At 36.0% G+C, this 17,178-nt stretch overlaps 1 protein-coding gene across 3 annotated transcripts in view; it reads right to left on the bottom strand.

The window, feature by feature from the left end:
• The window catches only part of CAMKMT (calmodulin-lysine N-methyltransferase), a 211,955-nt gene that overhangs the window by 7,241 nt on the left and 187,536 nt on the right, over positions 1–17,178 (bottom strand). For all 3 annotated transcript variants that reach the window (XM_039697840.1, XM_039697838.1, XM_039697839.1), the window contains exons 8-10: positions 14,159–14,233; positions 6,876–6,939; positions 1,249–1,380 (exon numbers count right to left, since the gene is read on the bottom strand). In XM_039697840.1, coding sequence (XP_039553774.1) covers positions 1,249–1,380; positions 6,876–6,939; positions 14,159–14,233 — 271 coding nt within the window. The remainder of the gene's footprint in view (positions 1–1,248; positions 1,381–6,875; positions 6,940–14,158; positions 14,234–17,178) is intronic.

Below are 17,178 nucleotides of genomic sequence, written 5' to 3' on the forward strand. Positions count from 1 at the left end.
CAAGATAACAACTATTACTCCTGCATTTCACTGCTGCAGAGCTGATTTGGATGCAGAGGATAATGAAGAGAACTACTACCATGAAAGAACATAATCAAAATCATGCCCTTTTTCAGGTGGAGGCAAATAAAACATCCATCACATTAGGCCTTACATTTATATCACTTTATGTGATGAACAATGACTGAAATATATTTGGTTTTCATGTGGCCTGGTTCAGACCTATCCGAACAATGAAATTAAGTGATTTTATATACATATGTCTAGATAGCTTTAATGGGAGTCTTTATTATATATGAAATTACACATTAAAACATATATTTGTTCCTTACAACATCACATGCATATTTTTTAGCATAATCTGATTTCCATCATATGGTGGTGCTAAATAGAAAAAAAAAGAAAAAAGCATTTCACCTCAATTTTAAACATCTGTATTTTCCAGGGACAATTCTTAGAAAATTGCAAGAGTTTATGTCTAAGGTCACATGAACCTACAACAGTGAATTTCTTTAAGGTATGAAAGAGAGATCTCAGAACTGCAAGTAATAAATATGATTTTGATAAGCGCTTCTCCAGGAAAATAAGAAATTCCTAAAAAGTTTTCTGTGAAGCGCCTTCCTCTTCATGTCCTGTATTACTCCATACTTATAAATAATAAAAAAGGAGACTGATAACAGTAGTTTTATGTAAGCAAGCTTAGAAATCACACTCAGATAAGTGCTTTTGACCTAAATCTTGTAGCGCCTCGATCTGACATACAACCCCACAACTGTGAAATTCTGTATGAGATTTAGCAGTTTGAAGCTGCCAACTGACCCAGCCATAAAGCAGCCAGAGATAAGGATTTACGGTACGATATGATACAATTAGACATTCACCTCCTATTTATTTCAGTCCATTTCAGTATATAACCTATTTAAAAGTTGCAGGCTTTTTATTAGAATGTAAATGCTTGTGTGCTGTATATTTATAGGCAGCTAACAACAACAAGAAAAGACTCTCATAAATTAGATTTCTATGAATGAAAAGGGTAAACAGGAGATGCTTCTGCAAAACTCTTCTAGACATGCAGAGATAAAGGATGGCTCTACCACACAAAATAATCAGATACAAAAATAGCTGTTCAGAAACAGCACACCTAAGGAGTACTTTAATCAAACATTTAGGTTACCTGCCAAAAGGACCATGATCTCTTCAAAATGCAATGCGGATTAAAGTGTTATCTAACACAAGCAGAAAACTAACCTTGGAGTGGAAGTTCGAAATGTGTTCATCATAATTTTCATGTCTTTGGATAGAGAAACCAGCTTTTTCAGCTAGATTGCAAAACTGGTTTAAAGTATTCCCTCGGAGTGGAGCAAATACCATTGCTTTTCCCTGGAACATTAAAAAGAGAATTTATACATTTTAAAACGGGAAGGGAACCAGATATAGCATACACCTGACTAAGCTTTTAATATGCTCAAGCTGGAAAAGTCAGTTGTTCTCTTGTTAAAATACTAAAATATGGTAACACAAATAATTGTTCAAAATATGCAAGATTTCTGTGATTAAACAAATGCAATCTAGAAAGTAATAAATAAATATTTTCTTTAGAAAACTGCCAACTGCAATACATCTGCTTCTTTTCATATAATAATGGTGTCCGTGGATTACCAAAACAAAACACAGAAAAAGCATACAGAACGTACACTCAATGAAAAATCCATTTGTTAGCTCATGACCATGCAAAGACTGTAAATAATGATTTTCTTTTTTCTTCCTCACACACAGAAGAGTACCTCCCATTTTCTGTCAGTGGAATTATAACAGTATAAAACAAGGCAAAATGGGAGGCAAATCAGACCCAATCATTAATTTTTTGAAGATATTTTAAACTATCTGAGCAGAGCAACTAAATTTGACCTTAAATTGGTAAATTGCATTTAAATAAAGAATTAATGTTCCTGAATACTCATTCTGGTTCTTGCAAGATGATCAGGCCACTTATGATGCCCAGGCAATACATTATGGTCCATTACCTAATTTTTTGTTCATCCTTCTGTATTTAAGAAAACAAAAATGACTGTACCTTGAACTGATAGATTTTAGACACTCTGTGCAAAGTACTTGCCCAAAACCTAACCTACTTGATAGAGCATCTCTTGAAGTCTTATTTGCAGAATTAATTCTAATTGGCTGAATACTGTGTTCTGTCACATGGAATGAAAAGTGGTTGAAGAGCTGTAAACAAAGGTTAATATCAGCCAACAGCATATCACAGTGAGGGGAGCCACGAAGTTTACTGTAAGTTCCTGTATTTAACTTCTATGTTAATGAGAGCTAAGATTAATTTGTGAGGTGCTGTAATCAAGCAAAAAGACAAAAACCATTTTTGGGGATCTGAAAAAGTTGTGAAAGGATTAGATGCTGAGGGAGTACATTTAGCTTGAGAAAATGCAATCTGTAAGCCACAGGAAGAGTGATCAGTACAGAGAATTTCAATAGGAATGCTGGAAACTTACAATGCTGACACAGACACTTAGTGAGGAGAATAGGGATCAAATCTGTGTCTCACACATGCACAGGTACACCAAGACAATGCACAGTGAGGCAGCAATAAAAATGCTATGTCAGTACCTATGGTGCTAATGTGTACTTAAAAGATTCCAACCATTAACACCACAACACTATATTTATTCTCACAACAGCTTGGTGAGATAGGGAAGTGCTGTTACCCTCATCTTTCTCATGGGAAATTAAAGCACAAAGGAGTCTTAGGGCAATATCTAAACCAACTCAACTTCTGTTCATTTGTGTAGCTGTAGCTTTAATTCTGTGGCAAAATAAGAGGTGCAAAGGGGTGTAACTCCCACCGAAGGCACTGGAATTGCTTATGTAAATGCTAGGTCTGAATATAGGCTCAGCTCAGGATGAAAAACATTAAACACAGGAAATTCACAATCGGTTCCCTCACATCCTTGGCATGCTTTAATGTCATCAGACAGAAGTGGGCAGCAAAGGGAGCCTTCAGCTGAGGATCCTGCTCCTCCTGCTGCCGTCTCATGCTTCCTAGAATGTTGTTCTGCAGAAACCCTTCTTGGCATAAGAAGCCAAGATTCCTCTGCAGACCCTCATTTTCATGATCAGTAAAATGGGAAAAATGCCTCTTACCCAGGGCTTACTGACCATATGGATTCAACAGGGGAGCTTCACATATGACTAAACCTCGTGAGCAGAGACTGCTGGAGGCTACAGACCCTACACTGGCCACTGATCCAGCAGCTCTGATGAGGTGCCACACAACAGCATTCCTTTGCCCCATCTGGAGTCAGCAGTCCATGAGGCCATTCCTTCTCATATTCTCTGAAGACTACTTTCAATTAAATTTGAAAGAGAAAAACAGTAATCAGTGTCCTGATAAATACAGAATATAATACAGAATCAGTGTCTTGATTCTACTCTTGATGGACTATTTCAAGTCTAATTCTAATTCAAAAGTGTCTCCTAGCATGATGTTTAAAGGATGATGTTTAAAATACAAAATGTCCTTTCCTCAGATGGAAAAACACTTCCAGTAAACATGTAAAAAAACCCCAAAAAAACAAAACAACAAACAAACAAACAAACAAAAAAACCAGAGAGGAAAATGCCAGTTCTGATAGTTTGAAGTGTCACTAAAATGCTACAGGAAGACAATGGGACAGTCATTCATATTTTGGATATGACTTTACTCATCAATTATTACTAAATGTGGTCTTGTTTGCTGGTACTAATCTCAGCTCAACAGCATCCCATTGACTTCATTGGGATTTTGACTGAATAGGCCAAGAAGAATCAAAACCTTGATAAAAAAATTGTTCTTAATTAGGGAAATATGCAAAAAACCAAATGCTTATTCTGAGATTGAAATGAAAAGTAAATTTTAATGATATAAAAACCACCTAAATGTTGGCAAATCAAGTAAAATATGTTGAGAGAAATAAAATACAGCCATTAAAGATAAATTTGCTTGATGTAATATTTCTGAGCCTAATCCTTTAGATGGGTTTAAAGGCAACATTTGCCTCTAACAAACTCAGACAGAAATTTCAGCCCTCAGTAAATCTGTAAGCTTCTCATTTCTCTCTGTGAATTTCTTCCTGTGCTAATTCAACTGTCCATGGGGTCAGTACTAGGAACCAGATGACTGAAATGATCAGGGTCCTGTTTCAAGGCAAACATAAAGTTAATCAAAACACACCATTCTGTGCCATAAGGATTCTAATAGCCAGAAATATCATCCTTACTGAAAAAGGAAATACCACAGATAAATTTTTAATTAACAGTAGGAATAGACTATGTGTTCTGAATCTCTCCTTCAAGAAAGCTTTGCAAGGATATCTGTTATTCTCTGTTTATTCCATTTTTTCTGTTGCTAGTGTTGGTTACTATTTTCCCTGGACTCTTCTAAACTAGTTGTATCCTGGTTATATTTGAAACCAGGAAAATGAAAAATGACTCGCATTTAGGTATGTCAATTTTGTCAATTTGTCAGAGTATTTCCAAAAAGGAAAGTTCTAAATTTGAGACAAAATAATTATTGTAGAATTGTAGAAGAGTGAACCTAATAAGTAAATCCCTTAGCTTGAGCAGAAACTAATGCCCATAAACTATTCTTAATTATTGCAACTGGAAAATAAGTTCACTATTGATTTATTTGTCCTTTAAAGCCTAAGTATAGTGCCATTTAGTAAAGTGCCCTCTGACATCATCCTTAGATTTATACGGGTTAACAAGAGCAGTGAAATTGGTAACTATTTCATACTTGTGACTGCATCTTTTGGGATCTCGAATGAGCATACGTTTTTGTTTGTATCTTTCAAACCATGAAGGCATATGCTTGAAGGCATCTCTGCTGAACACATCCTTTTTGGACAAGAGAGCTCGTTTCAGGTGTCTGTACTCCCAGCTCCTATCCTACACAATAGTCTGCTGTTCTCTTAGTTATAAATTACAATAATTTGCAAGGCCATGCCATAACTGGATATCCATCCATATAGCCATTCATAAAGTGGATTAGGCAACTGAATTTAGTTAAAAAATACAGTTTGGATAGGGGTCCAAAACTATGCAACAGAAATTCCTACATGGAGCCTGAATTTCGTAAGCTAGCTTTGCTGATAAGAAATAGGATCCATTTCCTATGCCTAAAATGCACAGCAAATAAGTGCTAGGTTATTAATACTGACTATGCTATAGATCACAATGGGCAGAAGCAAACACAGCTAGAAAGACAAGCAAGAAAAAGCCATCTCCCTTTACTACATCTACATTTACAAAGGAGTGTAGCTCATATGTTCTGAAATACAAAGGCATGTTCTAAATTTGAATTAGCTGATTGGAGTTAAAGAGTCAGGCCAGGCTTGGCTTAAAGTCAGCCTAACAATTCCACAGTTACCAGGGCACCTCTTATACACTTCTTTTCCTCCCACTCTTGCTCATCTTCCCCAGTGTCCTTTCATGGAGCCAGCAGCACATGACAATACCTGAAGAACCAGTTGCTGACATTGATCTGGACTGAAAACATTTTTTTTTTTTTAAACTGGGATCTGCTTTGTGTTCCAAATCACCTGTGGTCCCAAAAATTCTTGCAGCTTGACAACTGTTGGTACATCATGAAAGTCAGAATGCATCACTCTGAGCAGAAGCTGCTTAACCTCTTCTTACTGCCACTGACAGAAATACCTGGGTAACCTTTTCCTCAGGGTGGTTACATTTCTCCTGTCTTCCTGGCAGCCTTGCCCCACAGCTCATTAAAATAATTCAGTCTTAAGTAACTTGCCTTAGGTCACTCAGGAAAGTCTATGATAGAACCAAGAATAGAAACCTGATCACTCTAAGCAAAGAATGGGATTACTTACACAACTAAAATGACTCTTAAGCCTTTGCACGTTTGGGTCTTCTATTCCTTTCACAGAGCAAATCTCTTGTACAAAAAGTAAAAAAGTACTGCAAATTTTAAATAAAGTTTGGAAATGCACTCCTAGCATGAAACGTTTTGTTTTCAAATTTAAAGTATACCTTATTGGAAGATTTGGCTGTTAAACATGACTGATAAAATTTCTGTTTCAAAATCCTACTTAGAACAATTAGTTAGTGTTTGCTCCTTTTCTTCTTTTGATATCTTCTCCTTTTTAAATATTTGAGAATATAGAGATATATATATATATATATATTTTATATATGCACGTAACAGAGTTTTTTTGCCTGCAAGTCTCTCTGATTTAAACAGCCCAATAGATTTAAATTGATAAAATATCTCTTGAGTGACACTCATGTAAACATGTAATCATTTTATGAAGAGCATAATTTCATTATTTTCTAAGGTATAAAACACGTAAACACAGGGCTTACTTAATGGAAAAATGTTTTAAGCCACAGTATATATATAAGCGATCTGTTCATTTTATATAAACATAAATGAAAAGGAAAAAATATTCTTTCATAATAAATAAATACACAATGACAAAGGTTACAATTGAAGGGATTAAAAATGACAGAAGCCAACATAAAAACTTTCAATATCGTATTTTACTTTAATATGAAGACATTATTATCAAAGGAAAATACTTGAGAAACGCTTTGATAAAAATAATCTGACGCTATCTTTGAAGCGGTTTCATTTATTTTACTACCCACTGTGTTCCTTATCAGAAGGCCAAGTATAAGAAGTTTCCTAGTTTATGATTAGGAAAGAATCTGATAGATTAGAAGACTCAATTGAAGTTGGACATAATAAGTATTAAAGTATTACATGACATTAATCCTGCCATTCCATTACTCTCTCAATCATTGTGCACAGACTAATTATTCTGAAGCCAGTGTTCAGGAGAAAATAGAAACATACTTACACTGGGCTGGAGTAATCTCTTTATTGCATCAACAAGGCTAGCTCTGTACCGGTCCAGAAACAGGCTGACATTGAGAAGAGAACAGAATCCAGATTAAAATGGGTTTTCAATTCTAATGATACTAATGCAGATAAGTACAAGGCTAATTACATATGTTTACACAATGCTGTAAAAGAGAAACTGTGCTCTACATTTCTATGCAGTTCAGGTACTTTTAACATTTAAAAAGACATAAAACCAAATGCAATCTAAACTAAATCTAAATTATCAGCATGAAATAAGTCTTTATATAGCTGAAATTCACCAATCAGACATGCTAGCTATTAAAGTAACACTGTATCAGAAAAGAGGATCAACATTAAAAGTTAGCATTTTACATGTATATACAAGGGGGATGGAGTTTTTGAAAATGTTTTCTATTGTATTTCAGGTGTTACTATTAAGGGTATTTTTTTCCTTTCTACCTTCACAGATTTAGCATTAATTCTTACCTATTATACATATTTGCTATATTTCTATATCCATCTCTAGCTATCCTTATAAAGATTTACAAGGCCCTACCTCCTCCCTCTCTGCATCGCTGTTGAAATACAATGGCCCAGATTGTGCAGAGTTGTCATCTCTCAAGAGTGCAACCCTTCATCTTCAGCATGGGTCCCGCAAGGATAGCAGCAGAGTCAATTTTCCCATGCAATGTTGCCAACACGCTCAGCCCTATTTTGGTGTGATTACCTCATGATTTGAGGGGATAATTCATTCTTCATGCCCCTCAGTACCTTAATGTATATACTAATAGTGGCAGCCAGGGTGCCAATCACTCTTGACTAGATATTTGTGGACATGTAGTTACTGTGGATGAGTGCATTTACAATGGTTAGTGAACAACCATCTGATAGCAACTGATGCCTTTCAGTCCTTACTACTGTGGGCTGCATTTATATTGGTGATTCAGATAAGAAACTCTATCAAGCAGGCCACAGATAATGTGATTTTTTTTCTTCTTTTTTTTTTCTTCCCCCCACATTTTCTCTGTAATAAAACTGCTTTCCAGCTTGTGTCAAGTTCAAGTTTCATACTACATGGCATTTTGTCCATTCTCTATGGGTTTTTTAATATACTCCCCTTCCTTTTATTTTCAAACTTCTTTTCTGGAGAGATGTGGTTAATTTTTTTTTTTTTTCCAGGTTTGAAATTCTAAAAGAACATAAAGAATAGATGGAAACACTGAAGTGAAAAAAGTATTCTGCCAACCACAGGTCCTTCATCAGGAACAGAAGATGTGTGAATGTAAGGACACTCCACAGCTACCAAGGAGAATACTGTATAATATGCCACAGAGTCGAGCAGCCATGCAAGAACTGTGACTCTTTGCTACTCTGGAACAAACAACAAAACAAAACAAAAGAAAACTTGCAAGTGACCATATTTCATTAGTAAAATCTGGCAGAACCTCACACGGGAGAAAATACGGTAGAATGTTGAAGAACATTCAACATACCTATATATGCTGAAGAACATCTAATACAAAAATGTCATCTTCTGAATTTCTCCTCAAGAATATGAATTACCAGCTAACAATTTTCCTGATAGTCTGGATTACAAGAAAGTTTAAACTAGAGCAATTGACATGATGACAACCCCTCAGCCTTGATTTATCTTTCCGGAAGAACTTTACTGAAAACATAGGTTCTTAAATTTAATTAGTTGAAAAAGCATCTCTTATCTCTGATGTCTCTTGGGTGTTTTAATGACATTCACCTCATGTTGATCCCTATACAGATAGATGTTGTAAGACACTACTTCACTGGGAACTTAACCACCTGCAGAAGAAGTGGAATATATGATTCCTCTCCCAAAAGAATAGTGAAAAGTAATTAATATTTTTCAACACAAAACATCGCAAGCATGCACACATTTAAGACTTCCTGGGATCCCATGTAAAGAGAGGCACATTCTGAATGAAAAGTTCATTTATAATATTTTTATTATTGCAGTGGAGTGGAAACACAATCTTGGGGTAGCTTAGCAGCATTAAAATCCCGTTTTCATAGACCTGAATAGCATTCTCTTTTTTTTTTTTTTCCAATGAGATATGGACACAATTGCTGCTACCAAACTTTTTCCTTTACAATGAGAACTGTTTTCATAGACCTGAATAGCATTCTCTCTCTTTTTTTTTTTTCCCAATGAGATATGGACACAATTGCTGCTACCAAACTTTTTCCTTTACAATGAGAACTACAGGCCTTTGTTTACCAAAAGCTGAGTGTCTGAGAACTTAAATTTTTTTCTGTCCAACCCCAAATGATATTTTGGTGGCGTGGAAGGTAGACTGTTATCTGTCTTAGCCTAGGAAACCCAAATAACCTGAGACAGTTGCCACAAGTTGCCCTGCCTTCCAAGAGGCCTATCCCTGGGCACATCACTTACTCCAATCTAAAATAGTTTCTCATACTGTGGTTTCCACACTGTTGCTTTGTGAGCCATGTACTCTGGCCAGAAGGAGCAGAGGAGACTGTAGGCAAAGCTACTGCAGTGCAATGACTCTGGCGAATATCTCTATCCTCCCTCTGAGTCAGGGGATGCCTTAAATGAGGAAAATCCTGAAGAAGTCATTAGATAATCTGTGCTGCAGACAGGAACAGCGCAGGATTTGGCCCACGCAAGGGGATTTAGTCATGCAGTTTTTCCTACCTGTAGAATTGTATGACTAAATATTACCACAGCATACCAAAAATGTCCCTGAGAGCATCCTTCAAAGCTCACAACATGTGACTTCCTGTGTCACCTGCTCTAGGTGACCCTGCCTTAGCAGGCAGGTTAGACCTGATGATCTCCAGAGGTCCCTTCCAACCTAAACAAATCTGTGATTCTGTGAACAGCTCTGTAAAATTAAATAATGCATTGTTCTAAACCACCCACACACAGTTCTCACACCTCAATGCAAATTTGGCTTAAGCTTGCCTTTACTTTAGTGGTAGTATTTCATGTTTATGGAGCTCAGGACAGGAATAGCAAGGTTTTCTTGGGTCAGCAACGAAGTTTCAAATCACAGCAATGGAAAGGTGAGAACACAGCTGATGATTTGGCCTTTGTTTAGGCAATGCTCTTAACCTGTGAAATCTGGATGAACAGGCAGGCGACATTGTCACCTCTCTACTCTCTTACTCTTTTATTAAAATTTAAATTGCCATCAAAGTTGCAATTGCCAAAATGAAAGTTTATACCAAAACTACAGAGAAGTAACAGTAAGCCATAAGGAAAAATTAAAAAAAAAAAACAAGTAGATTCTTAGTTTCCTTCATGCTAATATCCTTTCATCTTCTGCCTCGCAGCAAGGGACATATATTTTATAGGCTATGATGTGAACTTTTTGGTTTTTTGCATGCTCTGTCATTGGTAAAAGAATTGAGTTTACAGGTGTGCTTCAGATATTACTACATTCATATGTAGTGTCTTATATATAGAGCCATTTATTTTTTTGCTCACTTTCAACTACATGGGCGACGCAAACTAAAAAGATTCTTATTTCCATGTCATCAGGTTCCAATGCACTTGAAAGTGTGTGCCAGAAGGCAGGCCTAAAATGGACAGACAGAGGTCTTATGGCATTCCTGCAAAAAGATCTCCTTATAATAAGTGAAAGAAACTAACGGAGACAAAATTGACATATTTGAAGTTATTTAAAGAATACTTTAAAGTTCAGTTCTACATTCCTGGCAAAACTACAACTCCCCGTGACTTCAGCAAAAATCTCAGCAGTGAAAATAATGTGGGATAGCTCCCCCTGGCCTCTGTTATGTGAATACTTAACGTATGTGCCAAGCTTTAAGAACAGAATCATCCTAAGTAAATAAAGTAGGATATTACACATTTTCAAAATAATATGGGGTTCTAAAACTTATATTGCCAATACATCAAATTACTTGTGAAAATTTGCTTCACAATAATGTGAAAGATAAAGGTTTTTTATTGTCTCAGTCCTACTGGCCTTTAATTTCTATTTGAATTAAAAATCTCCGAATTTTTGCCCTCAGTAAAGAAGAGTATGTACACTATTTAAATAGTTAGACATCTGAGGCCCTCAAAAACTTTGGGAGAGTCTTGTGTTTGGCCTGTCCATCCAGGCACCTGTGGTTTCTCCTTGTCTATTCAAACTCAGAGTTCCAGCACCCTGTATGACTTTATATCCACAGGTGTAGGTCAAATGAAAATAAAAAATTCTGACAGCCCTCATTTGGCCTTAAGATTCCCACTGAAAAATATGAAAGGGGTGGATATGTTTTAAAGATTCCATTATTTCAGTATTTTTTTCTACTGTATCCTTCTTCCAGGTGTAGCCTCATATAGATTTTTTAAACTTATTTTTATCTAGTAGTTGACATTAAAAAATTATTTTGGGACTGCTGAACATGAAACTATTTTATTGTCAACATCCTGAATGGTTAAATAATGACTAGCTTTCATAGTTTGCCTCTTATTTATTTTATAATCTAGTTGAGCTACTAAATTTAGCTGTTAACTAATAGACTGTTTGTTCTGGGAAATAACTTATTTTCCACTCCTGCACACAAGGTTTATGAAAGTCTGACTGTAAATATATGAATATAAACATATCGCTGCTTGCTGTAATCATGTACGTTTTTACTTGAATCTCCATGTGGATTTGAAATATGTTTATGAATAGAGCTTGTTTTCATGTAAATGGGATCAAGCAGTACCACTGGTTAGCTATTCAGAGAATCAGACAATATCACCCTTGCTGGAAATACTTCAATAAAAATTTATCCATGTACCTAATATTTGAACTCAGATATTTTGCTTTCTAGTTCTCTGTTCTAATCTCGGATTTTATTGACTGACAATGAGCTATATGATGGTGTTAAACTAAATGCAATCTATTCTATCTGTTTTTTATCACTGCATACTTCAGGTTTCAGCTGAGAAGCTAGAAGAAAGGAGATCTTTTTTTCCTTTTCAGTGGCAGGCCAAAAAATTCAGAGAGCAAAAATCCTGCCAACAGTTCTCAAACTGATTCTATATCACTGAAAAGAAATACATGAAAATGAAAAGAAGATTTGAGTTTGATAAAGCATGGAACATTTCTTTCCTCAGCCTTTTCATGTACCAGAAAACCTAGTGTCCATAACAAAGAAAATTATTTCTAAAAGAAACAAACAATAAAGGGATTTTCATGTTTATTAAGCTATACATATATCTAGGCTATGCTCATATATCTATGAGCACTTAAAATAAGAAAATAGAAATAATTCGTGAATAAATCCACATTCCTTAAACTAACCTGCATATTTCCATTTATTTTGTAGAAATCTATAAATATTTATACACTTACCTGCATCTTAAGTGCTTCAAAATAAATGTACAAAATGCAGGGATTGCAAATACATTATGTATTTTACCTGTCATGTCTGATTCTTTGTTTCCTAAGGAAACTACACTATTTCCAAACAGACTGGGAGGGGTATTAGGCCAGAATATTACTGAAAAAAAACCTTAAGTCGCGCTCCACTCTGCTGTACTCCCAGCACAAATAGGATGACATGGTGTGAGTATCAAGAATACAAGAGACAGCACAGCCAGGTTGTTTTGATATTTGTGTGAAGAACAAATTTAACTCTAAATCTCTTGGCAAGACCTTGCTTCACCCACATAATCTGGAGAACATCCATATGTGAGCCTTGTCTAAGCCTCCGAGAAGACTGCTGCCCTCCTGCTCATGTCCGCCAGCACTCTGATCTGACTTTCATACTTAATCTGATCTAATCCTGTCCAGCATTAACTTCATCTGTGCAATGAAACCTGGAGTATCCATTCTAATATTTGGTGAGGAAGGCATTTACTAAATTACTTGCTGAAATCATATGGTGTTGTTTAGCTCCTTATTTTAATCAGATGATGCATTTCTGAGGCACATTATCAGCGATTAGTTAGAAACCCTCCTCTGTCCTTTTTGGGAACAAAGAACTTTTCTGAAATTAAATGCTAAGAGAAACAAAGCACTGTTGCATTCTGAGAACAAATAGGTGTTAGAAAAAGGCAAAAGATCACTAAACACATTTTCTCCAGAGCTATACAAAACCAATAACTTTGTGAAATAAGAAGAGTTTGCTTAAATACCATAATGTGAAAGAAAAACAAAAGCTTTAGAGGAATAGAAGAAGACATTTTAAAAGAACATTGTTTAAAAAAACAATAGACAGCTTCATACTTCCTTTGCCTTTTCCTTTAACTATTTCTAGGTAAGGTACATAAATTTGCTGAACTGAGCAGCTCTAGGAAGTCTCTGCTTTCAGAATTTCATTTGACAATAGTTACGTGCTACAAAACATAGCTTTTTTTTTTGTTTGTTTTGTTTTAGCTATTTAATGGATCAAGAGCAAATATCCATGAAGGAAAGACAGATTGGTTTAAAAAATATCTATTCTCCTAAATAAAATTTGCACAGCTTTATTTTTTCACACTGTCTACATTTATATAACACAAATAATTAGTAATGTACCATTTTAAAAGCTAGCATGCAGCAAATACAGCACAGCACAATCCCACAAATGCAGTATCAGAAAAGGGTTGTGTCAATAATCAAATCTATGTGCATAAATTGTTAAACAATATATTGCTACATAAATTATAAAACATATATTGCTACATGTATCTACCTTTTAATAAATTAAGTGCTGTACTCTTATTTTTCTTACTATAAATTATCTGATAATTAACACATGCCTGTGTAAATAATATAAAGCTTATACCTCCAAATATTGATGTCAAATAGATTTAAGGAACAGAATGTAGTGGGGGTGGAAAAAAGGGTTTGAAAATCTCTCTTTCCTTGGAAAGATTTTCCAGGGAGCAAAAAATATATCCCCTTATATCAATAGTCAGATCTTTCCTAAGAAGTAAGCTAATTGAGCTGTTTGTGTTGATAAACTCCCTTTTCTCCAGACTGTTCCTCACTGAGCCATAATTATTTGCAATTTGCCTAAGTCGTCCATTTACTGATACGTCAAGCATGAAACAGAGGCAATTCCAGAAAATGGAAATGCTTCTCAAAATCAATCTTTGGGAAATAATGTGGTAGAAGTTACTGTGTGATAGAAGACTACCTTATAACTGTCACATGGAGATGAATATTAATTTGTTGAGGTTAAGGTGGCTTTGTGCTTCATTTGTTGACTTTGCTTAGCCATCAGCAAGCAGCACAGTACAATTACTCCAGCAAAGCTATTTTTCTAACGTGAGTTTTATGATTTTTATGTACTTACCAGTCAGCACACATAACAATGTCAAAATGTCCTTCCAGTTGAGAGACATCTGTCTCATTATCCCATCGTAAAATGCTAGAGGAAAAAAAGATTAAAAAAAAAAGAAAAAAAAAAGTACTTACATTTTTCATCTTGAGATTTTTACAGTATTAATATTATTCTCATATGAAACAAAACTGTTTAAAAAAGTGCAAACTTGTTACTTTCAAAGACGAATGCAAAAATCTTATTCTGTACATTTTTAAGGTTATAAATCTCAAAGCTAAAGAGCTATTTTTCATTATAGCAGAAAAGCAATCCACTCAGATTCTGATGAGTGGATCACCAACAAATATGCATTTCTGAATTAGTGGCACATGCACAGCTTCAGTTTTTTACCCCTTAACATTACTGCATGAGGAAGTGAAGTCATAGTATCGACAATCTGAATGAAGCACAAATCTGCAGAATAGATTTGATTTCATGGATCTCTGTTACATCTGGCAGGCAATTCTGTTGTATTTCTCATTGATGAAGTGAGCATTCACTTGGGCTGGAGGGAGGAGAGACTGGGTGAAAAAATGCCAAGCTTAACTTCAATGCCAGTAATGTTGCCTCCAGCAAGCTTAAAAATACAGCAGTGTTGACTCTGTCAACACCTATTCTCTCACAGGTGATAAACTATTTAATTCTAAGATACCCAGTAGTAGGCAAAAATTCACATATGTACAAAGTTCTTCTTTGTTTATAAATGCTGCCGATTTATGTAGCTGCCACAAAGAATTTCACTCCCATCTAAAAAACAGCAACTAGTATTGGAATTTACTGCATACTTTAAATATCATTACCCCAAACATTTGAAGTTGCATTTCTATTTCTAGGCTATTTAAAAAAAAAAAGAGGAATCTATCCTTTTTCATTTCCTGGTTATTTATAATAGAAAGTAGATAAATATTTATGGGAAAAGCATTTGTGGGGGAAGGGTCTAATCTGATCTTGTCAGGTTGTGCATGCTTATCTCAGTTTTGTATGAGTCTTGACCAAATAGACCCTTTAGTCTTCCCGCAGCTATAATCTACTTCTGGTTAAAAGCCATCTCCATTCACATCCTACTCCTAATATTTAACTGAGGATCAGTTTATAACGTGTTCATTCAGAAATGTTCCTTAAGTATACAAGAAAAAAGGGAATTTTGTATGCAAAAAAGGCTCATAATTATGTAGATAAATAGACACAGGGCCATAAAGAATTAAGGTACCAAAATATGCATGTACATGTCCACAGACACAAGATTTGAGACAGAACGCTTTTAAAACATGGAAATTATGAAAGGAGAGGCCCAGTTGGTTGGCAAAGCTTTGATTGTGCTGGGCTCAATGTAACCGAACAGATCAGGACTCATTAGCCCATTTGCCCTCCTGGAATTTACTGTGACAATCCAAAGACAGAAAAGAGTAGATTAATTTAATTTTTCCCCCTCAAATTGAAAGTAATCCAGATTTTAGAAGCCTAGGTAGCTTTGCACACTGGCACGCAGCAGGCATCCAGTAGTGGAAAGTGACAAAGGAGAGTTCTCACTCTCAGCTGCTGGCTGCCTGCTGGCTACCAGCGGCTTTTTCAACCCTGTTTCCGTGGAAACTTAGGTTAGAATGGTGAAAATTAGGTAAAGGTAAGTTTTGTGGGTTTAAAGCACGCACTCTAATACTTTAAGAAGCCTGAAGCAGAACTGGAAATTGGTAGAAGAACTGTGAGCCTTAAAAGGCCACCTTTGGTTCTCATTGCTACAGAAACAGAGATCTGATCAGTACCAGTATAGATATTTGAATTATGATTTTTTTAACCCATATGTTTACTATCCTTCACACATGCAGTTGGGAAGGAAGCACAGGTGCCTCCTCCTGCAAAAAAACCAAAACCAAACCCACCCACCCTCCCTCACATTACCATCAGATTTCTGCTGGGCACCTGAAACACAGTATTTTTTGTGCACACCTACTGTAGACACAGAGGAGTTTGTGTCAGGAGGTAAAAGCTCATAAACCAAAATCCTGAACAAAGTATGGAACTGACAAGCTGCCAGGAGCTGAGCAGTGGTGCAACACGACCGGCATCTGTATTGTTAAAAGGAGGGAGCTAAGGGCACCACATCCATCCATAAGCCAGTCTTTCTCCCTTTTTCTGACCGACTACAAGGGCTGCTTTTGGTCTCTAGCTTCAGTACATCTACATTCATAAAGATACCATAATTATGCAAAGGCCAATGAAAAATTTACCAATTCAAAATGAACTTTGCCATATATTTTCCAAAACTACAGGAAAATCTTTATTCCTGCAGGGAAATCACCATGTAAACTAAATATAATTAGTAAAAACAAATTAACACTGGTGGGACTCATTGTGGTCTGACTCAGGATGTGTGCACATTGGTGGGAGAGATGGAAGTACAGGCTGTATGCATTTATCCATGCTATCTTTAGCTAAGTGCAAGCATGACTAGTAAAGCAGGCACAGCCAGGGATGTGAAATGCAGTACTGGTTGCAACCTCCAAAACAGCCTCAGTAGCTTACCCAGGGGTCCCCTATCTACAGTGTTACCTGCTTCCACAGATTTGCAGGAGCTGCCTTTGAACATCTGCACGTGCACCTGTGAAGCAGACATGTCCCTGCATATCTGGAAATCAGAATCAGTTCTGTTCAGAGCCGCCACAATTCTGTCATTAACACTGATGTCAGAATCAGCCTGGTTCTGAATCGGCTCTTCTGAGTTCTAGTGCTAATGAAAACAGTGAATCAGCCTTAGGACTTATATAAATACCATCAACTAGCCAAAAAAATTTTGTAATACAAATGCAATTCCTGACTGCAAAGTACAGACAAATCCACTGATATACAAAACAATCCTGAAAAAGGTAGCTAAATGCATGGATCTATATGTAGTAAGGGGGCAAGGAACAATAATTTTTTCATGGATTACTAAGGATGTGACTCTTGGACTTAGTGGTCAGACCTGAAAGAAATACTGAAGGCACCATGAAGCAAGG

Source organism: Passer montanus, unplaced genomic scaffold, assembly GCF_014805655.1.
Source record: "Passer montanus isolate IOZ18808 unplaced genomic scaffold, ASM1480565v1 scaffold12, whole genome shotgun sequence".
NCBI classification, from domain to species: domain Eukaryota; kingdom Metazoa; phylum Chordata; class Aves; order Passeriformes; family Passeridae; genus Passer; species Passer montanus.